This window comes from Salvelinus alpinus, chromosome 21 (genome assembly GCF_045679555.1).
Source record: "Salvelinus alpinus chromosome 21, SLU_Salpinus.1, whole genome shotgun sequence".
Lineage (NCBI taxonomy): Eukaryota > Metazoa > Chordata > Actinopteri > Salmoniformes > Salmonidae > Salvelinus > Salvelinus alpinus.
In genome coordinates, this window is record NC_092106.1 from 32,222,481 (window position 1) to 32,249,435 (window position 26,955).

General features: G+C 47.4%; 2 protein-coding genes across 5 annotated transcripts; both read left to right on the top strand.

Moving 5' to 3' along the window:
• The first annotated feature begins 544 nt into the window (after positions 1 to 544).
• Positions 545 to 19,746, top strand: amotl1 (angiomotin like 1). Of its 4 annotated transcripts, XM_071357791.1 has the most exons (12): positions 551 to 697; positions 1,106 to 1,446; positions 5,749 to 5,922; positions 6,006 to 7,402; positions 8,089 to 8,233; positions 10,668 to 10,745; positions 12,196 to 12,317; positions 13,508 to 13,657; positions 13,823 to 14,037; positions 16,643 to 16,759; positions 18,458 to 18,999; positions 19,149 to 19,746. In XM_071357791.1, exons 2-12 carry the CDS (start codon positions 1,119 to 1,121, stop codon positions 19,208 to 19,210), a joined length of 3,330 nt encoding a protein of 1,109 aa, XP_071213892.1. In that variant the 5' UTR covers positions 551 to 697; positions 1,106 to 1,118; the 3' UTR covers positions 19,211 to 19,746. The 4 variants fall into 4 exon arrangements, with proteins under 4 accessions (XP_071213893.1, XP_071213892.1, XP_071213895.1 ...); XM_071357794.1 differs by lacking the exon at positions 1,106 to 1,446 and having other exon boundaries at positions 553 to 697; XM_071357793.1 differs by lacking the exons at positions 551 to 697; positions 1,106 to 1,446 and adding an exon at positions 4,596 to 4,814.
• Positions 19,747 to 20,218: 472 nt separating this feature from the next.
• cep57 (centrosomal protein 57) lies at positions 20,219 to 26,948 on the top strand. Its single transcript, XM_071357796.1, has 11 exons — positions 20,219 to 20,476; positions 21,006 to 21,180; positions 22,859 to 23,044; positions 23,159 to 23,280; positions 23,391 to 23,516; positions 23,748 to 23,825; positions 24,286 to 24,393; positions 24,597 to 24,671; positions 25,317 to 25,525; positions 25,614 to 25,758; positions 25,879 to 26,948. Exons 1-11 carry the CDS (start codon positions 20,438 to 20,440, stop codon positions 26,080 to 26,082), a joined length of 1,467 nt encoding a protein of 488 aa, XP_071213897.1. The 5' UTR covers positions 20,219 to 20,437; the 3' UTR covers positions 26,083 to 26,948.
• The last annotated feature ends 7 nt before the right edge of the window (positions 26,949 to 26,955 follow it).

Sequence of the window (26,955 nt, forward strand, 5' to 3'; positions counted from 1 at the left end):
GGGGTCATGGCCAGGGTCTGCTTATCAATAACAACCTTGTAGCAATTAGGGTTAAGTGACTTGCTCAAGGGCACATCGACCGATTTTTCACCTTTTTGGCTCGGGATTTGAAATAGTGACCTTCTGGTTACTGGCTCAAACCGAGAGAGAGAGAGAGAGAGAGAGAGCGAGAGAGAGAGAGAGAGAGAGAGAGAGAGAGAGAGAGAGAGAGAGAGAGCGAGAGCGAGAGAGAGAGAGAGAGAGAGAGAGAGAGAGAGAGAGAGAGAGAGAGAGAGAGAGAGAGAGAGAGAGAGAGAGAGAGCGAGAGAGAGAGAGAGTGTGTGTGTGTGTGTCCCCTCAGTGGCCAGATAACAGAACAGACAGAATGTCTCTAAACACAGACGAAGAGGCAGAATGTACGAGAAATTAATATTTCTTTATTTTTCTCTCCCTACTTGGTTATTTAATTCTTCCTCTCTTCTTCTTCTCTCTCTATCCCACCTCTATCACTCCCTTGCCTCTTTCTCTCCCTCCCTCATTCCAAGGACGCCCCTATGTGTGTGTGTGTGTGTGTTGAGGCAGGTCTGGGCAGAGTCGGCATGTCTGTGTGACTGTGGGGTTTGATGGTTTGGTGGATTTAGACGCCCCAAAGCACACACTCATCGCTGACTCTCACCATCATCGTTCTCATCCGACATTATCCACGGGCAACACTCAGGTAGGACAATCTCCATTAAATGGTGGGGTGAGGGGGCAGAGGGAGACAGAGGGCGAGGAAGGGACGGAGAGAGAAATGGACAGACGGAGGGAGAGAGAGAGAGAGGAGGGGGGGGGGGGATAAAGCGTAGGTACTGTGAGAGTGATCTGTGATTGACTTTCTCCTCTGCTCTAATCTGTATTGTGAATAAGCAAGGGGAAAGTGTGTGAGAGAAGTGAGAGATAAAGGGAAATAGGGATAGAGATCTCTCACACATGGTGTCTTGTTGCTGTAGGGAATGTTTTTCAGACTACACACACACACGCACAAGTATGTGTTTACAGACTGTAGTTGAGTACCAAGCAAGTTCTCACATGCAGGAATAAAGCTAACCACACACACACCCTAACCAGAGCTTCCTCTGACCAGGGGGAAAGCAGGCATGGAGTCAGGGTCTGAAAGAAATGCTGGACTGGATTCTGAACCCAGGGTGAAGGCTGGTCTGGCGTCAGGGTCTGAAAGAAATGCTGGACTGGATTCTGAACCCAGGGTGAAGGCTGGTCTGGAGTCAGGGTCTGAAAGAAATGCTGGCCTGGATTCTGAACCCAGGGTGAAGGCTGGTCTGGAGTCAGGGTCTGACATAAATGCTGGCCTGGATTCTGCACCCAGGGGGAAAGCAGGACTGGAGTCTGGTGAGAATTGGATTCCAGAAGATGTGGCTCAATGGCTGGATCACATTGGAGTGTCCAACGAGCCCGAGCATGACGGAGGTAGTCTACACATGCCCCCCCCCACCCCCCACCTCTCTCCCTGTGTGTGTGTGTGTGTGTGTGTGTGTGTGGTTTTGTTTATCAAACCTCATGGGGACCTGAAATCCTCAAAAATCCCCACAAGGATAGTAAAACAAGGAAGCTTCCCACACCCCCACGAGGACAAAGGCTATTTTAAGCATAGGGGTTAGGGTTAGGGTTAGAATTAGGGTTAAGGGTTAAGGTTAGGATTAGGGGTTAAGGAAGATCGGAATGGAAGTGGAAATCAATTTTAGGTCCCCACTAGGTTAGACAAATAAGTGTGTGTGTGTGTGTGTGTGTGTGTGTGTGTGTGTGTGTGTGTGTGTGTGTGTGTGTGTGTGTGTGTGTGTGCGTGCGTGCGTGCGTGCGTGCGTGCGTGCGTGCGTGCGTGCGTGCGTGAAAAGAAGGCTCTGAAAAATATTACCTGTAACAAAACACCAGGTGAGACAGAGTTACAGTGGGGAGAACAAGTATTTGATACACTGCCGATTTTGCAGGTTTTCCTACTTACAAAGCATGTAGAGGTCTGTAATTTTTATCATAGGTACACTTCAACTATGAGAGACGGAATCTAAAACAAAAATCCAGAAAATCACATTGTATGATTTTTAAGTAATTAATTTGCATTTTATTGCATGACATAAGTATTTGATACATCAGAAAAGCAGAACTTAATATTTGGTACAGAAACCTTTGTTTGCAATTACAGAGATCATACGTTTCCTGTAGTTCTTGACTAGGTTTGCACACACTGCAGCAGGGATTTTGGCCCACTCCTCCCTACAGATCTTCTCCAGATCCTTCAGGTTTCGGGGCTGTCGCTGGGCAATACGGACTTTCAGCTCCCTCCAAAGATTTTCTATTGGGTTCAGGTCTGGAGACTGGCTAGGCCACTCCAGGACCTTGAGATGCTTCTTACGGAGCCACTCCTTAGTTGCCATGGCTGTGTGCTTCGTGTCGTTGTCATGCTGGAAGACCCAGCCACGACCCATCTTCAATGCTCTTACTGAGGGAAGGAGGTTGTTGGCCAAGATCTTGCGATACATGGCCCCATCCATCCTCCCCTCAATACGGTGCAGTCGTCCTGTCCCCTTTGCAGAAAAGCATCCCCAAAGAATGATGTTTCCACCTCCATGCTTCACGGTTGGGATGGTGTTCTTGGGGTTGTACTCATACTTCTTCTTCCTCCAAACACGGCGAGTGGAGTTAGACCAAAAAGCTCTATTTTTGTCTCATCAGACCACATGACCTTCTCCCATTCCTCCTCTGGATCATCCAGATGGTCATTGGCAAACTTCAGACAGGCCTGGACATGCACTGGCTTAAGCAGGGGGACCTTGCGTCCGCTGCAGGATTTTAATCCATGACGGCGTAGTGTGTTACTAATGGTTTTCTTTGAGACTGTGGTCCCAGCTCTCTTCAGGTCATTGACCAGGTCCTGCCGTGTAGTTCTGGGCTGATCCCTCACCTTCCTCATGATCATTGATGCCCCACGAGGTGAAATCTTGCATGGAGCCCCAGACCGAGGGTGATTGACCGTCATCTTGAACTTCTTCCATTTTCTAATAATTGCGCCAACAGTTGTTTCCTTCTCACCAAGCTGCTTGCCTATTGTCCTGTAGCCCATCCCAGCCTTGTGCAGGTCTACAATTTTATCCCTGATGTCCTTACACAGCTCTCTGGTCTTGGCCATTGTGGAGAGGTTGGAATCTGTTTGATTGTGTGTGGACAGGTGTCTTTTATACAGGTAACGAGTTCAAACAGGTGCAGTTAATACAGGTAATGAGTGGAGAACAGGAGGGCTTCTTAAAGAAAAACTAACAGGTCTGTGAGAGCCGGAATTCTTACTGGTTGGTAGGTGATCAAATACTTATGTCATGCAATAAAATGCAAATTAATTATTTAAAAATCATACAATGTGATTTTCTGGATTTTTGTTTTAGATTCCGTCTCTCACAGTTGAAGTGTACCTATGATAAAAATTACAGACCTCTACATGCTTTGTAAGTAGGAAAACCTGCAAAATCGGCAGTGTATCAAATACTTGTTCTCCCCACTGTAGGTAGAGCTCTCTTTCCATCCCTAAATCAGCATCAGTTTTACAGTTGAACCTAACTGAATCCATTAGGTTTTTCTTGGGGGCGTGACATCATTGGAACCCTATATCCTGGGGTTGAACTATGACCCCTGATTAGAGCCTTTCCGATTGGTATTGGTGAAAGGGCCCAGGGAAGAAAATGGCGGAAGCGGATGTTCTGTTTGAATAAGATGGCGTGAGTAGAGATGAGAGTGAGACAAATTGGATTACAGAGGCGAATTCAAAAGGAAATAAGATAAGTCAAGTGGTTGTGGAATCAAACAAATCCAAGCCTAGTTCAGTCTTTTTCTGGACAGAGTAAGGGTTTTGGATCTATGTCGTTATCTGGGAGATCCATTTGAAGCCTCTATAAAAATTGAGGTGGCATCGATGAGAGTAATGAGAAGAGCGTGCTCTGCGCCTCAAGAAGATATGGGATTGGAGTGTGTTGTTTGGGGATCTTTTTATTTATTTATATATATATATATATATTTGAACTTTTACCCCTTTTTCTCCCCAATTTTGTGGTAAGCAGTGAGACGAGTGGAAGAAAGGAGTGGAGTTGAAGAACTAATGGTAGCAAGAGTAGAGACACCAGAGAATATTCCTTGTCTGCAGAGGGATTCTGACATGTTGCAGGTTAAAAGAAGGTGGACTTTGTAGCATTTACTGCATTGGTTATCAACTGCACAGTGCGAACAGAGAGGAAATCGGAGAAAACAGACATCATTGTGAGTGTGGCTGAGTGTTTATTAGGACTCAAGGATTTTACAGCAGTGGTATTACAAGGAATCCTGTTGATGAATGCTCCATCGTCACAGGCCCCGAGCTTGTTCAGGAGGGGATCTGAACTGTGCCTGAAGGAGTGGGGTGTTTGTTTATTCATGTTTTGTATGATGTGGGGTCTACCGCCCAATGGAATATTTTTTGTTTCAATACAGTAGGTGGCAGCAATACATCATTTGGTGTAGTCTGTCATAAAACCTTAATTAATAATAAGAAGAAGACCCCTGGTTATTCCCTTGCGGGCGCTAGGACCCCGGCACGCCCCCCTGAACTGCAGGTCTTGCGTTGTCATTCCGCTCATGCCAGAACGAACCGTCCGGGTTATGACTCTGATTATGATCGCGCTACTGTCGCTGACCCACTGCTGTTTGCGCCTCTGCCCGAATCTGCTATTCTGAAAGCCGGTGGAGTCAGCATCAAGACCGGTTGCACCATTAGCGCGCGGAGAGAAGTGTCTCAACACGACCGGTCATTTAGTACCGAGGTAAACGTTTATGCCTGTATAAGGGAAAGAAGTGCGCGAGGTCAGCTTTCTTACAGCATGTGATGTTTTGGTCAGTTCAATCCACGCGCTCCTTGCGACACGCACAGACTCATTGAGCTGTCTCAAATGTTGTAGGGCCGTCTCTGACCGGCTTTCGGGAAGTAGACTTGCCTAAATAACTTTTGGCTGTTTGTCTTCAAAGTGTGCATAGCGGCTTGGTCGAAGTTATAACTGACTACATAGTGCTGGCATTTGGCTCTGGTTCTATTTCGTTCCGTAATGTGTCAGTTCAGTTGTCTATTTCTGTCCTTTAGTGTGTCAGAGTTCTATTTCGGTCTGTTAGTGCAGGGTTTCCCAAACTCGGTCCTGGGGCCCCCCCTGGGTTCACGTTTTGGTTTTTGCCCTAGCACTACACAGATGATTTAAATACCAACTCATCATCAGCTTTGATTATTTGAATCAGTTATGTAGTGCTAGGGCAAAAAACTAAACATGAACAGGGGGCAGGACCGAGTTTGGGAAACGGGGGGCAGGACCGAGTTTGGGAAATGGGGGGCAGGACCGAGTTTGGGAAACGGGGGGCAGGACCGAGTTTGGGAAGCGGGGGGCAGGACCGAGTTTGGGAAACGCTGGGTTAATGTGTCAGTTGTCCAGTAGGCCACAACAGCAAGCTTGCTATGCATATGGTTCAAATATTCTCTGGACATCTTCCACATTTTACTGTGTGTGTGTCTCAGAGGACAGGCAATAGTTGGACATGTGGTTGAGTCTGTTTGCTTTGAGAGGTACTGGAGGGAAACACCAGGATGGGAATGCTGAGGACAGCAACTAGACAGTGTTGTCTCCTGAGAACTAGGCACTAACACTCACCTGGTCCCTAACCTATTATAACTTACAAGTAAAAACAACTATTTATGTTTTGTTTCTTTTCCAGGTCTCTCTTTGTACCATAGTTTCCCAGGAGTCTTTGCACTGGAGGACGTCGTTCAGTGCCCCCCAGAAACAGTCCCCTTCACCATCAACAATGACCCCACCTCAATGACCACTCATCCACCGTCAGTGTCCATCCATCCCACCCATCACACCTCCACACCTGCCAGGGAACCAGGTACACTAGCAGTTAGGGGGAGATAAGCTAGGCCTTAGGCATTATTCACCTGAAATTGACCTCTGACCCCTGCTGTTTCCTAGGTGATGCAGCCTTGGCGTTTGTGTCCCACCCCTGTGTGAGCGCCATGCGAGGAGAGGAGGAGGAGGGCGGGAATCTTCTCTCAAGCACCATACAAGAACAAACCAGCTACGGAGGAGGAGGAGGAGGAGAGGGAGGATGGGGGCCTCAGAGTGACAACCTGAACCCCATGCAGCCCTCCCAGGTGGCCTCCCCACCCCTGCTGCAGCAGCCGCCCAGCAGTACAGACTGTAGCGGCGCCCCCACCTCAGGCAGCCAACTACCACCTTACCCCCTTACCTTCCCTCACCGCCCACTAGCTCACCCCCAGTTCCCCCAGTTGCGCTGGGCTCGGCAGGAGCCTCAGGGGCAGGAGCAGCAGGCTGATGGTAGCTCCGTGGAGAAACATGGACCCCCCCAGCCCCCTCTCCCTCATCCCCAACCCTCCCTCCAGCCCAGTTTAGAGGAACTGCCGAGCTATGAGCAGGCCAAGGCCCAGACCCAGGGACAACACCACTACCAGGACCAGCTGTATTATACACTGGAGGACCAGGAGAGCCTGCCTAGCCCCTCTCACACCCCAGACAGCCAGCCCTCAGCCTGGACCAGCTTAGCTCCTAACAGCTCCTCTGAGACCTCTAGCCCTGACACCAACACTGACCCCTCTCCTTTCCCCAGCCCCAGCCCACCCCTGGGCCCTCAGCAAGGCTTTATGAGTGATGGGGATGAGGCTGAGGGTTTGTCTATCTGGGGTGGAGTGGCCAATGGAGACTCTGCTCTGAGGGAACTGAAGCAGGGTCATGTGTATTCCCTCAGCCAGAGGATCCTCCAAATCAGCATTGAGACCAATGGAACTAGTAACCTTCCCTCTAGCAACCCCTCCCCCAGTTACCCCCCACCCCTAAACATAACCCCACTCACAGGATCAGTAGACCCCCGCGGACCACCACCAGAGTACCCCTTCAAGCCCACTCAGCCGCCCTCCTGCTCCCCCTTAGGGAAACCCCAGCCCCCCTCCTCTCATTCTGAGCTGGGCCCTCCCTTCATTGATTCCCCTTCTTCCACAATAATGGACTGGTCCACAGTCCAGCCAACCAGAGCTGAGAGCAACCCCCCACCTGAGTACCAGAGCAGGCGACACCACCCCGGGGCCCTAGGGGGTCCCTCAGTCCAGTACCACCACAGTCCCACACACTCCCAGATCCACACCTCCACCCTTCTCCCCAACATCCAGGCCCAGACTTCTACCCGTGTCTCTCAGCTCCAACCTCAGCCTCAACAACCTTCCCCAGGCCCCTCCGGTATGGAGGTGGTCATGGCAGCCAAGGTGCAGCAGATGGTCCAGTTGCTGTGTGAGGAGAACCAGACTCTGAGACACGAGCTGCTGACACACAGAGAGAAGGCCTCCAAACTGCACTGGGTATGAGGGAGTTTGTATGTGACTGTATAACTGATTCACTATAACCTTATAGGCCCATTACAGTCAATATTTTAATGTTTTGTGTGTTTTATATCATATTGTGTTTTATATCATATTGTACAACATCTGATAAAATGAACACTGTAAAAGTGTGAACACATTTGATCATTGTTATTTCCTGATAGTTGCTGGTTGAAAATACAATCTACACAGGACCTTATAATCAGCAGTTTTGGCTTTCCATGGTGACATCACCATGTGGTAAATTGATTAATAGACCAATAACAAATAGTTCCAAACCTCTCTGCCAATAACAGCTACGTTTCAGTTTTACCCTCCCCGTTTAGACCACTCCCAGACAGTCCTAGCTGAATTCTTGCTTGAGAAATGGTTTTGCTATAAAGATATTTTTGAACATTTGATTGGAACTATATCACGGTAAGGTACTTAATTGTTACCCAGAAATGATTTGATATTGATATAAAAACGGCTTCATTTGGCCTTAAACCAGGGTTTAACAAACTCATCCCCCCCCCAGACGCTTCACATTTTTGTACTAACCCTAAACTGGCACACCTGATTCAATTAGTCAACTAATCATCCACCCTGCCTTAAAGCATTAGGGGAAGAAACATATCTGACCCTATTTCAGTCATTTCTACGAACTATTCTTCCTTGTACTGCAGTTAGAGGAGGAACTCCAGAGGATCTCTGAAGAGTATGATTGGCTGATGAAGAGCTCGTCAAAGAGGGAGGGACTGGACCGAACCATGAGATGCAAACTGGAGGGGGAGATTAGACGCCTGACTGTCTTCAACAGAGACCTGAGAGGTAGGACAGGAGGGAGGGACCTGTAAAAGGATGTTGAAAATAAAATAAATCATTGGGTCCTTAAAGTGCCGTCACCCTTTTCTCAACCTTCTTCCTAGCTGTATGTTTGGGATTTGGGTCATTTTGACCAATAAGTTGTGTTAATAGAAGAAAGAGGAGTTGAACATGTTCATCTATGTTGTATGACTAAGTTATGACTGTGCCATGTCTCTGTATGACTGTGCCATGTCTCTGTATTTATTTATTTCACCTTTATTTAACCAGGTAGGCTAGTTGAGAACAAGTTCTCATTTGCAACTGCGACCTGGCCAAGATAAAGCATAGCAATTCGACACATACAACAACACAGAGTTACACATGGAGTAAACAAAACATACAGTCAATAATACAGTAGAACAAAAGAAAACAAAAAGTCTATATACAGTGAGTGCAAATGAGGTAAGATAAGGGAGTTAAGGCAATACATAGGCCATGGTGGCGCAGTAATTACAATATAGCAATTAAACACTGGAATGGTAGATGTGCAGAAGATGAATGTGGAGATAGTAGAGATACTGGGGTGCAAAGGAGCAAGATAAATAAATAAATACTGTATGGGGATGAGGTAGGTAGATAGATGGGCTATGTACAGGTGCAGTGATCTGTGAGCTGCTCTGACAGCTGATGCTTAAAGCTAGTGAGGGAGATATGAGTCTCCAGCTTCAGAGATTTTTGCAGTTCGTTCCAGTCATTGGCAGCAGAGAACTGGAAGGAAAGACGACCAAAGGAGGAATTGGCTTTGGGGGTGACCAGTGAGATATACCTGTTGGAGCGCGTGGTACGAGTGGGTGCTGCTATGGTGACCAGTCAGCTGAGATAAGGCGGGTCTTTACCTAGCAGAGACTTGTAGATGACCTGGAGCCAGTGGGTTTGGCGACGAGTATGAAGCGAGGGCCAACCAACGAGAGTGTACAGGTCGCAATGGTGGGTAGTGTATGGGGCTTTGGTGACAAAACGGATGGCACTGTGATACACTGCATCCAGTTTGTTGAGTAGAGTGTTGGAGGCTATTTTATAGATGACATCACCGAAGTCGAGGATCGGTAGGATGGTCAGTTTTACGAGGGTATGTTTGGCAGCATGAGTGAAGGATGCTTTGTTGCGATATAGGAAGCCAATTCTAGATTTCATTTTGGATTGGAGATGCTTAATGTGAGTCTGGAAGGAGAGTTTACAGTCTAACCAGACACCTAGAATACGTGGACAACTACAAATACCTAAGTCAGAGCCGTCCAGAGTAGTGCTGGACGGGCAGGCAGGTGCGGGCAGTGATCGGTTGAAGAGCATGCATTTAGTTTTACTTGCGTTTAAGAGCAGTTGGAGGCCACGGAAGGAGAGTTGTATGGCATTGAAGTTTGTCTGGAGGTTAGTTAACACAGTGTCCAAAGAGGGGCCATAAGTATACAGAATGGTGTCGTCTGCGTAGAGGTGGATCAGAGAATCACCAGCAGCAAGAGCAACATCATTGATGTATACAGAGAAGAAAGTCGGCCCGAGGATTGAACCCTGTGGCACCCCCATAGAGACTGCCAGAGGTCTGGACAACAGGCCCTCCTATTTGACACACTGAACTCTATCAGAGAAGTAGTTGGTAAACCAGGCGAGGCAATCATTTGAGAAACAGTATGACTGTGCCATGTCTCTGTATGACTGTCATGTCTGTGTATGACTGTGTCATGTCTGTGTATGACTGTGTCATGTCTGTGTATGACTGTGTATAACTGTGTCATGTCTGTGTATAACTGTGTCACGCCTGTGTATGACTGTGTATGACTGTCACGTCTGTGTATGACTGTGCTACGTCTCTGTATGACTGTCATGTCTGTGTATGACTGTGTCACCTCTGTGTATGACTGTGTCACATCTGTGTATGACTGTGCCATGTCTGTGTATGACTGTCATGTCTCTGTATGACTGTGTCATGTCTGTGTATGACTGTGCCATGTCTCTGTATGACTGTGTCACGTCTGTGTATGACTGTGCCACGTCTGTGTATGACTGTGTCATGTCTGTGTATTACTGTGTCATGTCTATGTATTACTATGTTATGTCTGTGTATGACTGTTATGTCTCTGTATTACTATGTTAAGTCTGTGTATGACTATCATGTCTGTGTATGACTGTGCCACGTCTGTGTATGACTGTGCCACGTCTGTGTATGACTGTGTCACGTCTGTGTATGACTGTGCCACGTCTGTGTATGACTGTGTCACGTCTGTGTATGACTGTGTCACGTCTGTGTATGACTGTGTCACGTCTGTGTATAACTGCCACGTCTGTGTATGACTGTGCCACGTCTGTGTATGACTGTGCCACGTCTGTGTATGACTGTGTCACGTCTGTGTATGACTGTCACGTCTGTGTGTGACTGTGTCACATCTATGTTATGTCTCAGATCGCCTGGAGACTGCCAATCAACAGCTAGCGTGCTGTGAGCCAGAAGGAGAGGAGGATGGACATGCTGCTGAGCTTAGTAAGTGTGCATGTTTGTGTCTGTATTTGTGGTATTGATGAGTGTTTGTGTGTTTGTGGTGTTGATGAGTGTTTGTGAGTGGGAATGAGGACACACCCAGCATTCTTCTCTTTTCTCCACCACTCCCTCTCTTCCCAGGCTAAATTCAGCACACATACAATTATCCCATTTCCTTTTAGCCACACACACACACACACACACACACACACACACACACACACACACACACACACACACACACACACACACACACACACACACACACACACACACACACACACTTTTATTAGAGAGTCAGTGTGAATACAGACAGTGACCTCGTCTGGCCTGGAAACCCAAACAGAGAGGAACAGAGAGAACTTTCTCCTCCTGACCACCACCTTTCTCACATTATCACACTCTCACGCTCTATCTCCCTCCCTCTCTCTCTCTCTTTCCCACTCACTCTCCCTCCCTCTCTCTCTCTTTCCCACTCACTCCCTCTCTCTTCCATTCCCCTCTCTCTCTCTCTTTCCCACTCTCTCTCTCTCTCTCTCTCTCTTTCCCACTCACTCCCTCTCTCTTGCACTCCCCTCTCTCTCTCTCTTTCCCACTCACTCTCTCTCTCTCTCTCTCTCTTTCCCACTCACTCCCTCTCTCTTCCACTCCCCTCTCTCTCTCTCTTTCCCACTCACTCTCTCTCTCTCTCTCTCTCTCTTTCCCACTCTCTCTCTCTCTTTCCCACTCTCTCTCTCTCTTTCCCACTCACTCCCTCTCTCTTCCACTCTCTTCCACTCTCTCTCTCTCTCTCTCTCTCTCTCTCTCTCTCTCTCTCTCTCTCTCTCTCCCACCACTCCCTCTCTCCCCATTTCTCTCCCTCCCTGGGCACCATGAGAGAGGAGAGGAAGTGTTTGTTGTATTTCACTGGGCTGTCTGGTATGTAACACCAGGAATGAGGGATAGAGTGGGGAGGGAGAGATAAAGAGAGGGGGAGGCCAGTAAAGACAGGCAAAGGGAGGGAAAGGGGGGATATCTTATAGCATTTTTAGGACAGGTGCTCTTTCAACTTGTCATCCCCCCCCACAAACTACCCAAATACTCTGCACCATACCTCCTCCCCTCCTCCCTTTACACACACCTGTCTTTCTCCCCTCTTCTGCATGTGTGTGACATGTTAACCCAGAGACAAAGGGGAATGATCTGGTCTGTGCTGGGAATGCAGCCTCAGCAGATTCCACTACACCCCCCCCCCTTAATCCACCATCCCCCACCCAACACACATCATCCCCTACCTAGAGTTTGGTCAACTGTAGAGCTGGATGCCATGTTGCTACCTCTGAACATTCCAGTCATGAGGAGTATCGGGTTCTCTAATTCTAACTTTAAAGGGTTAGTAAGTCTGATTTGAGCATTTTTTCTCTTATCTTTTATCTTCCCCCTTTCCTTCTCTCTGTTTCTCACTGTCTCTCAGGGGATGGACTGATAGAGAAAGAGCGTTTGGAGGAAGAGGTGGAGAAGCAGCAGCGGAGGGCAGAGAGACTGGAGTCAGCTCTGAGCAGCGCCCAGCAGAGAGCACTACACTTAGAGGAGGAGGTATACATTACGTCACGGTATATCACATTACGTCACGGTATATCACATTACGTCACGGTATATCACATTACGTCACGGTATATCACATTACGTCACGGTATATCACATTACGTCACGGTATATCACATTACGTCACGGTATATCACATTACGTCACGGTATATCACATTACGTCACGGTATATCACGGCACGGTATATCACATCACGTCACGGTATATCACATCACGTCACGGTATATCACATCACGTCACGGTATATCACATCACGTCACGGTATATCACATTACGTCACAGTATATCACGTCACAGTATATCACGTCACAGTATATCACGTCACAGTATATCACGTCACATTATATCCCATTACGTCGCAGTATATCACGTCACAGTATATCACATTACGTCACAGTATATCACGTCACAGTATATCACATTACGTCACAGTATATCACATCACGGTATATTACATTACGTCACGGTACATCACGTCACAGTATATCACATCTGTCACGATTGTCCAAGGGAGAGAGAGAGGACCAAGGCGCAGCGTGTAAAAAATACATCTTCTCTTTATTTAGGAGATGAACGAACGAAGCAAAACAACAAATAGACGACCGTGAAGCTATAACCGAACAAAATGCAAACATGCGACCTAGACACAGACACAGACCTAGACAATGACCCAACAAAAACATGATGCCTATGGCTGCCTAAAATATGGCTCCCAATCAGAGACAAATGAACGACATCTGTCTCTGATTGAGAACCACTCAGGCAACCATAGACATACCTAGAAACATTCACTCAACCATAGACATACCTAGAAACATTCACACAACACAAACCCATACACTAAACCCAACACCCCCTTTTCCATATAACCACCCGAAACGAGACAAAACACAAACATTCCCCATGTCACACCCTGACCTAACTAAAATAATAAAGAAAACAAAGATAACTAAGGCCAGGGTGTGACAACATCACGGTATATCACATTACGTCACGGTATATCACATTACGTCACAGTACGTCATTCATTCAGACACTTATTCACACACCATATACACATACAGATCAATCCAACATACTGTATCTGTGTCCATTCCTCTCTGGTGTGTGTGTGTGTGTGTGTGTGTGTGTGTGTGTGTGTGTGTGTGTGTGTGTGTGTGTGTGTGTGTGTGTGTGTAGCTGCGTGTGAAGTGTGTGTATGCGGCTCGTGTGGAAGGGTTGCAGCATGCTGTGGTGCAGCTGCAGACGGCGTGTGAGAAGAGAGAGCAGCTTGAGAGACGCCTGCGCACGCGGCTGGAGAGAGAGCTACACACACTGCGCACGCAACAGGTACCACACACAACGCTCTCTTGGCGGGTGTCATAACAATGTCATAACAGGTCATATGCTATTTGTTAATGCATACAAGTGGGTCTGGATTGTCCTAAAACTGTTTAATTTTTTACATATGTCTCTTCCTTCTTCCACACCTCCGCCTCGCTCTCCTCCCCTCAGAGAGTGTGTGGGGGTGTGCTTGGGACCACTGGGCCAGGTGGGGGTGGGGGTGTAGGGGAGGGCAGTGCCCATGCTCTGAGGGAGCTGCTGAGGCAGAGGGAGGAGAGGGTTCTGGCTCTAGAGGCTGACTCTACCCGTTGGGAACAGAAGTACCTGCAGGAGAACGCCATGAGACACTTTAACATGGAGACTGCTGCTACAGCCAACACACACAGGTACACACACATCCCAACAGGTCACTCATGCACACAGGTACACACACATCCCAACAGGTCACTCATGCACACAGGTACACACACATCCCAACAGGTCACTCATGCACACAGGTACACACACATCCCAACAGGTCACTCATGCACACAGGTACACACACATCCCAACAGGTCACTCATGCACACAGGTACACACACATCCCAACAGGTCACTCATGCACACAGGTACACACACATCCCAACAGGTCACTCATGCACACAGGTACACACACATCCCAACAGGTCACTCATGCACACAGGTACACACACATCCACACAGGTACACACACATCCCAACAGGTCACTCATGCACACAGGTACACACACATCCCAACAGGTCACTCATGCACACAGGTAGAGACGGCGCTGCAGTGGATAGAAGCTGTTTTCCACGGGCTCCTGACCAATTCCGCTGTTTTAGTTTTATGCTGATCTTAACATTTTTTGTACATTATATCTCTGCCATAATTTCCTATGACCGAAAACAGCTTATTGAGATCGACGACACAAAAGAGGCAGGCAAACCGGCATCCTGACGAGTATGTCTGGTGAATCTAATAATCCTCCTCTACCCTCCGTTCTGTTGGTGAATGTACAGTCACCAGAGAACAAACTGGACGAGCTCCGTTGGAAACTATCCTGTCAACGGGACCCGAAGAGCTGTAGTATGTTTCTCGGAGTCGTGGCTGAACAAGGACTTTGATAATATACGTCTCGCTGGCTTTTCTGTGCGTTGTCAAGACCGGTCGGCAGCCTCGGGTAAGATGAGGTGGCAGTGGTGTTAACAGCTGGTGCACAAACTGTAATGGTAAGGAAGTCTCGAGTTTTTGCTAGCCTATGTTAAAATACATCATGATAAGCTGCAGACCGTACTAACTACCAAGAGAGTTTTCATCCATATATTTCCAAGCTGTCTATATACCTCCACAAACCGATGCTGGCACTAAGACCACACTCAATCAGCTGCATAGGGCCATAAGCAAACAAGGAAATCCACTCCCTGTGGCAGCGCTTCTCATGGCCAGTGATTTTAATGCAGGGAAACTGAAATCTGTGTGACCTCATTATCACCAGCATGTTACCTTTGCAACTAGAGGTGACAAAACTCTAGATCACATTTACTCCACACACAGAGAGGTGACACAACTCTAGATCACATTTACTCCACACACAGAGAGGTGACACAACTCTAGATCACATTTACTCCACACACAGAGAGGTGACACAACTCTAGATCACATTTACTCCACACACAGAGAGATGACACAACTCTAGATCACATTTACTCCACACACAGAGAGATGACACAACTCTAGATCACATTTACTCCACACACAGAGAGGTGACACAACTCTAGATCACATTTACTCCACACACAGAGAGGTGACACAACTCTAGATCACATTTACTCCACACACAGAGAGGTGACACAACTCTAGATCACATTTACTCCACACACAGAGAGGTGACACAACTCTAGATCACATTTACTCCACACACAGAGAGGTGACACAACTCTAGATCACAGGGGCAGCAGGTAGCCTAGTGGTTAGAGCGTAGAGGCGGCAGGTAGCCTAGTGGTTAGAGCGTAGAGGCGGCAGGTAGCCTAGTGGTTAGAGCGTAGAGGCGGCAGGTAGCCTAGTGGTTAGAGCGTAGAGGCGGCAGGTAGCCTAGTGGTTAGAGCGTTGGGCCAGTAATCAAAATGTTGTTAGATCAAATTCCTGAGCTGACATGGTAAAATCTGTTGTTCTGCCCCTGAACAAGGCAGTTAACCCACTGTTCCCCAGTAGGCCGTCATTATAAATAAGAATTTGTTCTTAACCGACTTGTCTAGTTAAATAAAGGTTCAACGAAAAAACAATTACTCCACACACAGAGAGGCATACTGTACATAGCTAACACGCCCTCCCTTTGGCTAATCTGAACATAACTATATCCTCCTGATTTCTGTTTAAAAACAAAAGTAAAACAGGAAGTACCAGTAACGTGCTCTATACAGAAGTAGTCTGATGAAGCGGATGCTAAGCTAAAGGACTGTTTCCCTAGCACAGACTGGAATATGTTCTGGGATTCAACGGATAACTTTGAAGAGTTTACCACATCAGCCACAGGTATCATTAATATGTGCATCGACAACGTTGTCCCCACAGTGACCATACGTACATATTCCAACCAGAAGCCATGGATTACAGGCAACATCCGCACTGAGCTAAATGGTAGAGCTGCCGCTTTCAAGGGGAGGGACACTACTCCAGACGCTTATAAGAAATCCCACTACGACCTCTGACGAGCCATCAAACAGGCAAAGCGTCAATACAGGACTAAGATCGGATCTTACTACACCAGCTCTGATGTCTGTCAGATGTGGCAGGGCTTGCAAACTATCACTGGTTACAAAGGGAAACCTAGCTGTGAGCCTACCAGACCAACGAAATGCCTTCTACCAGCTGTTCCGGACGACTGTGATCTCGCTCTCTGTAGCCAATGTGAGTAAGACCTTTAAACAGGTTAACATTCACAAGGTTGTGTGTGTGTGTGTGTGTGTGTGTGTGTGTGTGTGTGTGTGTAGGGACCCCTTGGTGGTGCACTCTCGCAGTGGTAGCTACAGTGAGATGACGGGCTGCACACTGTGTCAGGAGGATGATGTACAGCAGGCTACCAGACGCTGCAATGACATGGAGCACAGGTACACACACACACACATATATATATATATATATATATAGAGTTGAAGTCGGAAGTTTACATACACCTTAGCCAAATACATTTAAACTCAGTTTTTCACAATTCCTGACATTTAATCCTAGTAAACATTCCCTGTCTTAGGTCAGTTAGGATCACCACTTTATTTTAAGAATGTGAAATGTCAGAATAATAGTAGAGAGAATTATTTATTGCAGCTTTTATTTATTTCATCACAATCCCCGTGGGTCAGAAGTTTACATACACTCAATTAATATTTGGTAGCATTGCCTTTAAATGATTTAACTTGGGTCAAAAGTTTTGGGTATTCTTCCACAAGCTTCCCACAACAAGTTGGGTGAATGTTGGCCCATTCCTCCTGACAGAGCTGGTGTAACTGAGTCAGGTTTGTAGGCCTCCTTGCTCGCACACGTTTTTTCAGTTCTGCCCACAAATTTTCTATAGGATTGAGGTCAGGGCTTTGTGATGGCCACTCCAATACCTTGACTTTGTTGTCCTTAAGCCATTTTGCCACAACTTTGGAAGTATGCTTGGGGTCATTGTCCATTTGGAAGACCCATTTGAGACCAAGCTTTATCTTCCTAACTGATGTCTTGAGATGTTGCTTCAATATATCCACATCATTTTGATCCTCATGATGCCATCTATTTTGTGTGTGCACCAGTCCCTCCTGCAGCAAAGCACCCCCACAACATGATGCTGCCAGCCCTGTGCTTCACGGTTGGGATGGTGTTCTTCGGCTTGCAAGCCTCCCCCTTTTTCCTCCAAACATAACAATGATCATTATGGCCAAACAGTTCTATTTTTGTTTCATCAGACCAGAGGACATTTCTCAAAAAGAACAAACTTTGTCCCCATGTGCAGTTGCAAACCGTAGTCTGGCTTTTTTATGGCGGTTTTGGAGCAGTGGCCTCTTCCTTGCTGAGCGGCCTTTCAGGTTATGTTGATACAGGACTCGTTTTACTGTGGATATAGATACTTTTGTACCTGTTTCCTCCAGCATCTTCACAAGGTCCTTTGCTGTTGTTCTGGGATTGATTTGCACTTTTCGCACCAAAGTACGTTCATCTCTAGGAGACAGAACGCGTCTCCTTCCTGAGCGGTATGACGGCTGCGTGGTCCCATGGTGTTTATACTTGTGTACTATTGTTTGTACATATGAACGTGGTACCTTCAGGTGTTTGGAATTTGCTCCCAAGGATGAACCAGACTTGTGGAGGTCCCAAGTTTTTATTCTGAGGTCTTGGCTGATTTCTTTTGATTTTCCCATGATGTCAAGCAAAGAGGCACTGAGTTTGAATGTAGGCCTTGAAATACATCCACAGGTACACCTCCAATTGACTCAAATTATGTAAATTAGCCTATCAGAAGCTTCTAAAGCCATGACATAATTTTCTGGAATTTTCCAAGCTGTTTAAAGGCACAGTATGTAAACTTCTGACCCACTGGAATTGTGATACAGTGAAATAATCTGTCTGTAAACAATTGTTGGAAAAATTACTTGTGCCATGCACAAAGTAGATGTCCTAACCGACTTGCCAAAACTATAGTTTGTTAACAAGACATTAGTGGAGTGGTTGATCTTGTCTAAAAGGCATCTTAATGGTTGATTCATTTGTGTTGGTTCACTCTGTCTTTTAGTCAGTAGGATCAAGGTTGTGTTTTCTGTGTTTGTGTACAGGATAAGGAACCTGTATGCCCAGCTGATAGAGAAGGATGCGTTGATAAAGGTTTTACAGCAACGGAACTCTCGCGGTGACCTCAGCGCCCTCCGCCCTGCCCGCTCCACCCCCTCCATCTCCTTAGCAACAGGACTGCACCCACGACAAGCTTCTCAGACAGACGAGAGGAAAGAGAGAAACCACCTCCCATCCCTCCCCTTCCTCTCTTCCCCACCTTCCTCTTTATCTACCACCTCCTCCCTCCCTTCCACTCTTGCTTTCTCATCCACCCTCCCCTACTCCACTACACCATCTTATTCATCCACCCTGCCTTTCTCCTCCACCCTGCCTCTCTCCTCCTCCCTTCAATTCTCTACCCTCCCCCTCTCCTCCTCCCTTCAATTCTCTACCCTCCCCCTCCCCTCCACTCCTCTCCTGTCCTCCCATTCTAAGACGGGTAGTAGAGACAGCAGCACTCAGACTGACAAAGGTTCCGAGTCCCTCAAAGTCCTGCCCCTCCCCAGCAGAGCCTGGCTGGGATTGGCCAGGACCCAGAGGACAGGTGAGTGACAGCTAAGACTGAACAATCAAGGAACAGTGAACCCAGTCCAAAATGTAATGTAAAACTGACCACTAGTTCAGCAACTAAATTCTAACGTTGGATCTGATATTCTACATGTCTTCAGCTAAGTGTTCTTTCTGTCTCCATAGATAAGACTAGAGCCCAGCCCCCACACCTACCAGGCACAGACTTAGTGGAGATCCTTATCTAATGGACACGGTGGGGTCTTGTGAAGCTGCTGCTGAACAACTGAGGATGAAACAAACTAAAGTAATGATGGCTGACTGATAGACTAGTTGTGATGGAAACTGGAGGCTCATTGGATGGCAGAAAGAGAGAGAGAGAGAGATGGGGAAGACCTCTGTCCTGCTCTAAAAGTGTGCCTTTAGTCTGGTAAAGTTATTTTCAAGTTGTGTGTGTGTGTGTTTTTCTTCAGTTAAATGCATTTCAGAGGCAAGTTTGCTTTGTTGGAAAGCATGCATTTTCGTACAAATGAACGGTACAGAAAGATTAGATTTGTAAAACTTATTTCTGCTGAGAGTTAATATTGATTTCGTCCACAAAAACATTTCAAACTTCTTTGATTTGTAAATGGATTTTACTGTGCTGCGTGACAATGAATATAAACATGTACTCTGTCTCCCCCTGTTGTCAGTCTGTGTAACTTTGTTTTCTAATCAATTCATTGTATTACCTATCAACAAGGTATGTTGTTAAGGGCTGGAATAAAAGCCTGTTCACTGCTGACTTTGTCCCTCCAGGATCGGCATTGTCTGTGTTTTACTGTTCACACACACACACAGAGTCCTGGATAATGAGGCCCTTTCTGTTCTACATGACAAAGCAGGAGAAACTGTGTGTGTGTGTGTGTTTCATACAGGCCTCATTACCTGAGAGGTTAATACTGTAAAGAATTGACAGCTGGTAAGCCTTCAGCGGAGGCACGTGGGCTGCTGTGGATGAGTGAAGCTGTAACATTACACTGATGTTGTGTCTGTTACTTTTGCTGCCTTTCACTAAAGGCTAAATGTGTTCTTCTCTCGTTTATTTCCCAAGTCAGAGGGAGGATCTGCTGTGTCAATTCTGGTTGATGTAACCTCTGAGCTATTGACCCACACAACCACAGATAACACCATGCACTCGTCATGTATGTATATATATATATATACAGGTCTGGACGATATTGGAGAGAAGCCCGAGCGTCTGTACGCCGTGTGACGTCATCGCCTACGTAGCTCTGTAAGGGGAACCTCCGTATTCAGTCTTCGCGCGGTATTTTGCTTTCTGCGTGCATAAATGATGGTAAAAATGCTGCCCTGACATTTTATATTTAATGTTGATGTGCTCTTTCTGAATTGAAGAGACCGTACGGATAAAAACGTTAGCCATGTAGCTAGCTCGGCTGGCAAGTAGCTATAACGTTAGTTGGTTGCCATCAATGGAGAGAGTGTCAAAACCATCCGTCGGGCGAGAGAAGGTAAACATAGCAAGCAGGCTAACATTAGCGATCCAACTCAACAAACCTGTCTTGGCTAGTTAGCCAGCTAACTTAGCTTGCATTTTAATGGAGTAAAGTTTAGCTAGTTAACGTTAACTATTGTAAGTTGCATGTTTGCTTCAGATCCAACTAGATGTTTTTCAGCAAGCTATCGTTAACCATTTGACACAGCTTCTTGTTTTTACTTAGCTAGCAAGCGAACTTTGCTTTAAGCTAAGAGCTAGTCAATAATGTTATTGTGAGAGTGACCATAGTCGGCCTTTCTGTGCAACACTGAATTCAACTGAACATCACTAAACGTTAGTAGCTGTGTACCAGATAATTCCATTGGTGATGTAGAGGGGAGTGTGTGGCCTTTGTTTTGGGGGACAGTCCTAAGGAATTGAATCGATCATTAGAATGGGAGACAGTTTGTAGTGTTTGGTAGTAATAATATTATCCGTGTTGGGGACAGTAATATCATGGTGTTAGAAATGGTGGTTCCCTGACTGTCTCTGTCTGTCTGCAGGAGCTCTCTGTCGGTGTGATGTCTGACATTCTGTCTCTACCCTCCTACAAAGACTACCCCGCAGGCCGCCCTTTCGTCAACACTTCTCTACCCTCCTACACACTCACAACTCGCAACACACACGTACCCTGCCAGACACTGTCCAGCAAGGCATTCCCAGAAAGCAGCAGTACAGGTAACCAATCACTACCTGCACTGCTGCTAGAACTACATTGTGTGTGGGTGAGACAGTTTCCATTGTGGTTATGTGGTGAGGCTGGTCTCCATGGCAACAGCAGGTGACACATGACACCACAGCCTATTAACAGAGGCACTGCTAAACGCTATCCCTCTATCCCCACTCTCACATCGCTATCCTCCTACCTTCAGCCATCTCTCTATCACGCTGTATTCACTCCACCATCCCTCCTACCTTCAGCCATCTCTCTATCACTCTGTACTCACATCTCTATCCTCCTACCTTCATCCATCTCTCTCTCACTCTATACTCACCTCTCTATCCTCCTACCTTCACCTATCTCTCTATCACTCTGTACTCACATCTCTATCCTCCTACCTTCACCTATCTCTCTATCACTCTGTACTCACATCTCTATCCTCTTACCTTCACCCATCTCTCTCTCACTCTGTACTCACATCTCTATCCTCCTACCTTCACCCATCTCTCTATCACTCTGTACTCACCTCTCTATCCTCCTACCTTCACCCATCTCTCTATCACTCTGTACTCACATCTCTATCCTCCTACCTTCACCCATCTCTCTCTCACTCTGTACTCACATCTCTATCCTCCTACCTTCACCTATCTCTCTATCACTCTGTACTCACATCTCTATCCCTCCTCCTCACGCTCCTCACCCCACCTCCCTCTCTCATCACTCTGTACTCACCCCATCCTCATCACTCCTCCTCTGACCTTCACCTCACTCTCTCTCTCACTCTGTACTCACATCTCTATCCTCCTACCTTCACCCATCTCTCTATCACTCTGTACTCACCTCTCTATCCTCCTACCTTCACCCATCTCTCTATCACTCTGTACTCACCTCTCTATCCTCCTACCTTCACCCATCTCTCTATCACTCTGTACTCACCTCTCTATCCTCCTACCTTCACCCATCTCTCTATCACTCTGTACTCACATCTCTATCCTCCTACCTTCACCCATCTCTCTATCACTCTGTACTCACCTCTCTATCCTCCTACCTTCACCCATCTCTCTATCACTCTGTACTCACATCTCTATCCTCCTACCTTCACCCATCTCTCTATCACTCTGTACTCACCTCTCTATCCTCCTACCTTCACCCATCTCTCTATCACTCTGTACTCACATCTCTATCCTCCTACCTTCACCCATCTCTCTATCACTCTGTACTCACACCACCATCCCTCCTACCTTCACCCATCTCTCTCTCACTCTGTACTCACACCACCATCCCTCCTACCTTCACCCATCTCTCTATCACTCTGTACTCACACCACCATCCCTCCTACCTTCACCCATCTCTCTATCACTCTGTACTCACCTCTCTATCCTCCTACCTTCACCCATCTCTCTCTCACTCTGTACTCACACCTCTACTCTTCTGAGTGGCTGAATGAAGTAATTGCTGATAAAGTTTTTACTCATGAATGTCTGGTGGAGAATAACTTCAACTCAGAGTGTGTGGGATAACAGATAAGGCAAGATATGATGGTACGATATTCATCTTCAGAGAGGATTATACTGTGTGTGTGTGTGTGTGTGTGTGTGTGTGTGTGTGTGTGTGTGTGTGTGTGTGTGTGTGTGTGTGTGTGTGTGTGTGTGTGTGTGTGTGTGTGTGTGTGTGTGTGTGTGTGTGTGTGTGTAGCGATCCTGTCTGCTCTGATGAACCTACAGGAGAAGATCAGGAAGCTGGAGTTGGAGAGAGGCAGAACGGAGCGGAGTCTACACAGCCTGGAGAAAGAGACCTCACACACTGACCTAAGGAGTGACACACACAAACCCACAGACACACACAAGAGAGAGACCAGCCACCAGTCAGAACCCAACCAAGGTGAGCGACGTGATAATTTTCCAAAATATATGTGTTTTGTTTGAGAGTAAACAGATGCTCTTTTTGCCCCCTGTCTCACCCCTCTCTGTCTCTCTCTCCCCTCGGTCCCCTCAGTGTTAGTGACTCAGCTGGCTGCAGCGGAGGCTCGCTGTAAGCTGTTGGACAGACAACTGGAGTACATGAGGAAGATGGTCCGCAACGCAGAGGCCGACAGAACAACCCTGCTCAAACGCCAGGTTAGCATACGCCTTACCTATGCTAACCCAGAGAGACAGGCTAACGACAGGATCTCTAGCTGTATGTATGATGCTCCCGTAGCACTCAGTTACCATAGTGATTCTTTCAGGTTTCCCTGGAGATGACCAGGTCAGCTGCTCCCGCCCCTGACTCCGCCCACCAGACCCAGTTAGAGAAGCTGGCGCTACTGGAGCAGGAACACCAGAGACTGACCCGCACACAGAACCACGCAGAGGTACACACACACACACACATACACACACACACACACACACACACACACACACAGAACCACGCAGAGGTACACACACACACACACAGAACCACGCAGAGGTACACACACACACACACACACACACACAGAACCACGCAGAGGTACACACACAGAACCACGCAGAGGTACACACACACACACGCAAACTCACCCAAACTAGGATTTGGTGGGTCTGATGTCTGTGTGTTTTAGAGGAAGATTCGTGAGTTGGAGCTGAAACTGCTGGAAGAAGAACACCAGAGGAAACTGGTCCAGAACCAGGCTAACCAGGTACACACACACACACACACACACACACACACACACACACACACACACACACACACACACACACACACACACACACACACACACACACACACACACACACACACACACACACACACACACACACACACAGCACCAGGCCAACCAGGTACACACACACACACACAGCACCAGGCCAACCAGGTACACATACACACACACAGAACCAGGCTAACCAGGTACCCACACACACACACACACAGAACCAGGCTAACCAGGTACACACACACAGGACCAGGCTAACCAGGTACCCACACACAGAACCAGGCTAACCAGGTACCCACACACACACACACAGAACCAGGCTAACCAGGTACCCACACACACACACACACACACACACAGGACCAGGCCAACCAGGTACACACACTCTAGAGATGTGTATTGCAACTATTTTGCACACTGTTTTCTCACTGGTCCTCAGTTACAGACAGGTCTGGAGGCCAATCGTATCCTGATCCAGTCTGTGTCGCCCTCACCCCGCCTTCCCAAAGCCAGAAGTACAATCAGAGAGAAGAAACACTTCTCCAAGGTAGCAGCCTTCCCATGAGCCTTTGGGTGCTGGTGTTTCTGTTGGAGATGAATGTCAGTCGATGTGATCCTCCTCTCACACACACACACACACACACACACTAAACTAATTGTTCAGGCCACATATCTGATTGGCCAACAAGCCTTTGATCCATACCAATATCTACAACACCTTTTCTGATGTGAATTTGTGTGCTCTACCAGAAACCTGTTCTGCAGCAGGCCTCACAGCCACACTACAGACTGAGCCTAGGAGACGTCCCTTTTGTAGCAGGGAAGGTACGAACATGCACATCATATATGCAGAACAAATGTTTGTTAGCAGACACCCTCCTCAGCTCTCTCTCTAGTCTGTAGGGTGCAGTCACTCTGTCATCTCTGTCTCTCTCTCTAGTCTGTAGGGTGCAGTCACTCTGTCATCTCTGTCCCTGTCTCTAGTCTGTAGGGTGCAGTCTCTCTGTCCCTGTCTCTCGTCTGTAGGGTGCAGTCACTCTGTCATCTCTGTCCCTGTCTGTAGGGTGCAGTCACTCTGTCATCTCTGTCTCTCTCTCTAGTCTGTAGGGTGCAGTCACTCTGTCATCTCTGTCTCTAGTCTGTAGGGTGCAGTCACTCTGTCATCTCTCTCTCTAGTCTGTAGGGTGCAGTCACTCTGTCATCTCTGTCTCTAGTCTGTAGGGTGCAGTCATTTCTGTCCCTGTTTCTAGTCTGTAGGGTGCAGTCACTCTGTCATTTCTGTCCCTGTCTCTAGTCTGTAGGGTGCAGTCACTCTGTCATTTCTGTCCCTGTCTCTAGTCTGTAGGGTGCAGTCACTCTGTCATTTCTGTCCCTGTCTCTAGTCTGTAGGGTGCAGTCACTCTGTCATTTCTGTCCCTGTCTCTAGTCTGTAGGGTGCAGTCACTCTGTAATTTCTGTCCCTGTCTCTAGTCTGTAGGGTGCAGTCACTCGGTCAGGGCCAACGTCCAGTCTGTTCTCTCCCTGCTGAAGCAGCATCAGCCCCAGCTATGTAACGCACGCGTCCTCTCTCACACCCCTCTGGCCCAGCAAGCCAATGGCAGCGGCTCCTCCTCTTCCTGTGGGGAGGAGCTATCAGACCTCCTGCTGGCCCTGCAGGATGAACTGGGACACATGAGTCTGTGAGTGTGTCTGTCTGTTAGCGTCTGAGACTTTGTTTCAGCATGAATAGCTATCTCAGTTGTGTATGTAAATGTGTGTGTGTGTCAGTGAGCAGCAGGAGTTGGTGCGGCAGGCTGATGCCTGTGTGTGTGAGCGGGAGAGGAGGGGGGTGGAGAGAGAACAGGAGACTCTACTCAGGAGAATGGAGAGAAAAGGAGAGCAGATCAGCAAGCTACGTAGACACCAAGCACAGGTACACACACACAGTTTGATGACTAAGAACTATTTAACTGTGGTTTTGCCTTCAACGTATCCACAAACACATACATTTGACAGAGTTTTTCACTCTTTCTCACTTTCTGTCTCTGTGTAGGTGAAGAGGTTTATGAGAGATGCTCGTGGTCAGAAGCAAGGTGGAGAGGTGAAGGTGACCACCACAGTGACCACACGCAGTCGCTCTGCCGGAGCGGTCGAGGTTCGGCCGGGGGACCGTAGCAGGAAAAGTCTAACACTGCTCAGGGACATGAGGTCCCTGCAGACCTCGCTACGCCCCAACCAACCACAATGGAGCTACTGACCACAACAGGACCAACCACAATGGAGCTACTGACCACAACAGGACCAATCACAATGGAGCTACTGACCACAACAGGACCAACCACAATGGAGCTACTAACCACAACAGGACCAACCACAATGGAGCTACTGACCACAACAGGACCAACCACAATGGAGCTACTGACCACAACAGGACCAACCTCACTGACGTGACTGAGACACTATTACTCACCAGACTGCATCAGGAACTGGACCATGATGCTGGTCAGACTTTATCATCCTGGACTTCTCTGATGGACGTCCCGTGGGTGTCGTCGTGTAGCGAAGAGGAATGAGGCCTACCAAGGACATTTGGAAGAGGAGGATGCTGATGAATGACTTCCAGGGACATTGGGGTGTAGAGAAGGCCGGTACTGATGTGTTTCAGATGTCTTTGGTAGAGCAGCATAGCAGTGACATCATACAGACTGCGGAGAGAGAACACTCCTCCTGATGTGTACAGTATATCTGATTCATCTATTGGCTCTCCCAGGGGTTTAACAGGGTGTGTTGTATAAATCTGATATTGTGTGTTCCACTGTTGCTGCAAACCTCCGCTCACAGCAATAGACTGAATTTTGTGTGTAGTTTTCTGTATTAAATGGTGTAACCACTCTGTAACGATTCCCTAAGATTAAGACACATTTGAGTGTGTGAGTAGGGAACGAACAGGGGGGGGTGTGTTGCTGGGGGTTGGGAAGCCTTTCGACATCCCTAAAAATGGTGTGTGTGTGTGTTGCGGATTCCGGTTGTTTACTTGGACCAACATTTTAAATTTGTTAGATTTCTACAATTACGGCTTGTGTATCAAATGGTCTGAAATAAACTATTTATTTTTCTAGTGTTGACACTT

Excerpts from the sequence above, each read along its gene's own strand:
- amotl1 (XM_071357791.1), top strand. The coding sequence starts at position 1,119 with ATGGAGTCAGGGTCTGAAAGAAATGCTGGACTGGATTCTGAACCCAGG. Across the intron at positions 5,923-6,005 it reads CACACCTGCCAGGGAACCAG|GTGATGCAGCCTTGGCGTTT; the intron begins GTACACTAGCAG and ends GCTGTTTCCTAG. Across the intron at positions 8,234-10,667 it reads CTTCAACAGAGACCTGAGAG|ATCGCCTGGAGACTGCCAAT; the intron begins GTAGGACAGGAG and ends GTTATGTCTCAG.
- cep57 (XM_071357796.1), top strand. The coding sequence starts at position 20,438 with ATGGAGAGAGTGTCAAAACCATCCGTCGGGCGAGAGAAG. Across the intron at positions 24,672-25,316 it reads TCCCTTTTGTAGCAGGGAAG|TCTGTAGGGTGCAGTCACTC; the intron begins GTACGAACATGC and ends CCCTGTCTCTAG. Across the intron at positions 25,759-25,878 it reads TACGTAGACACCAAGCACAG|GTGAAGAGGTTTATGAGAGA; the intron begins GTACACACACAC and ends GTCTCTGTGTAG.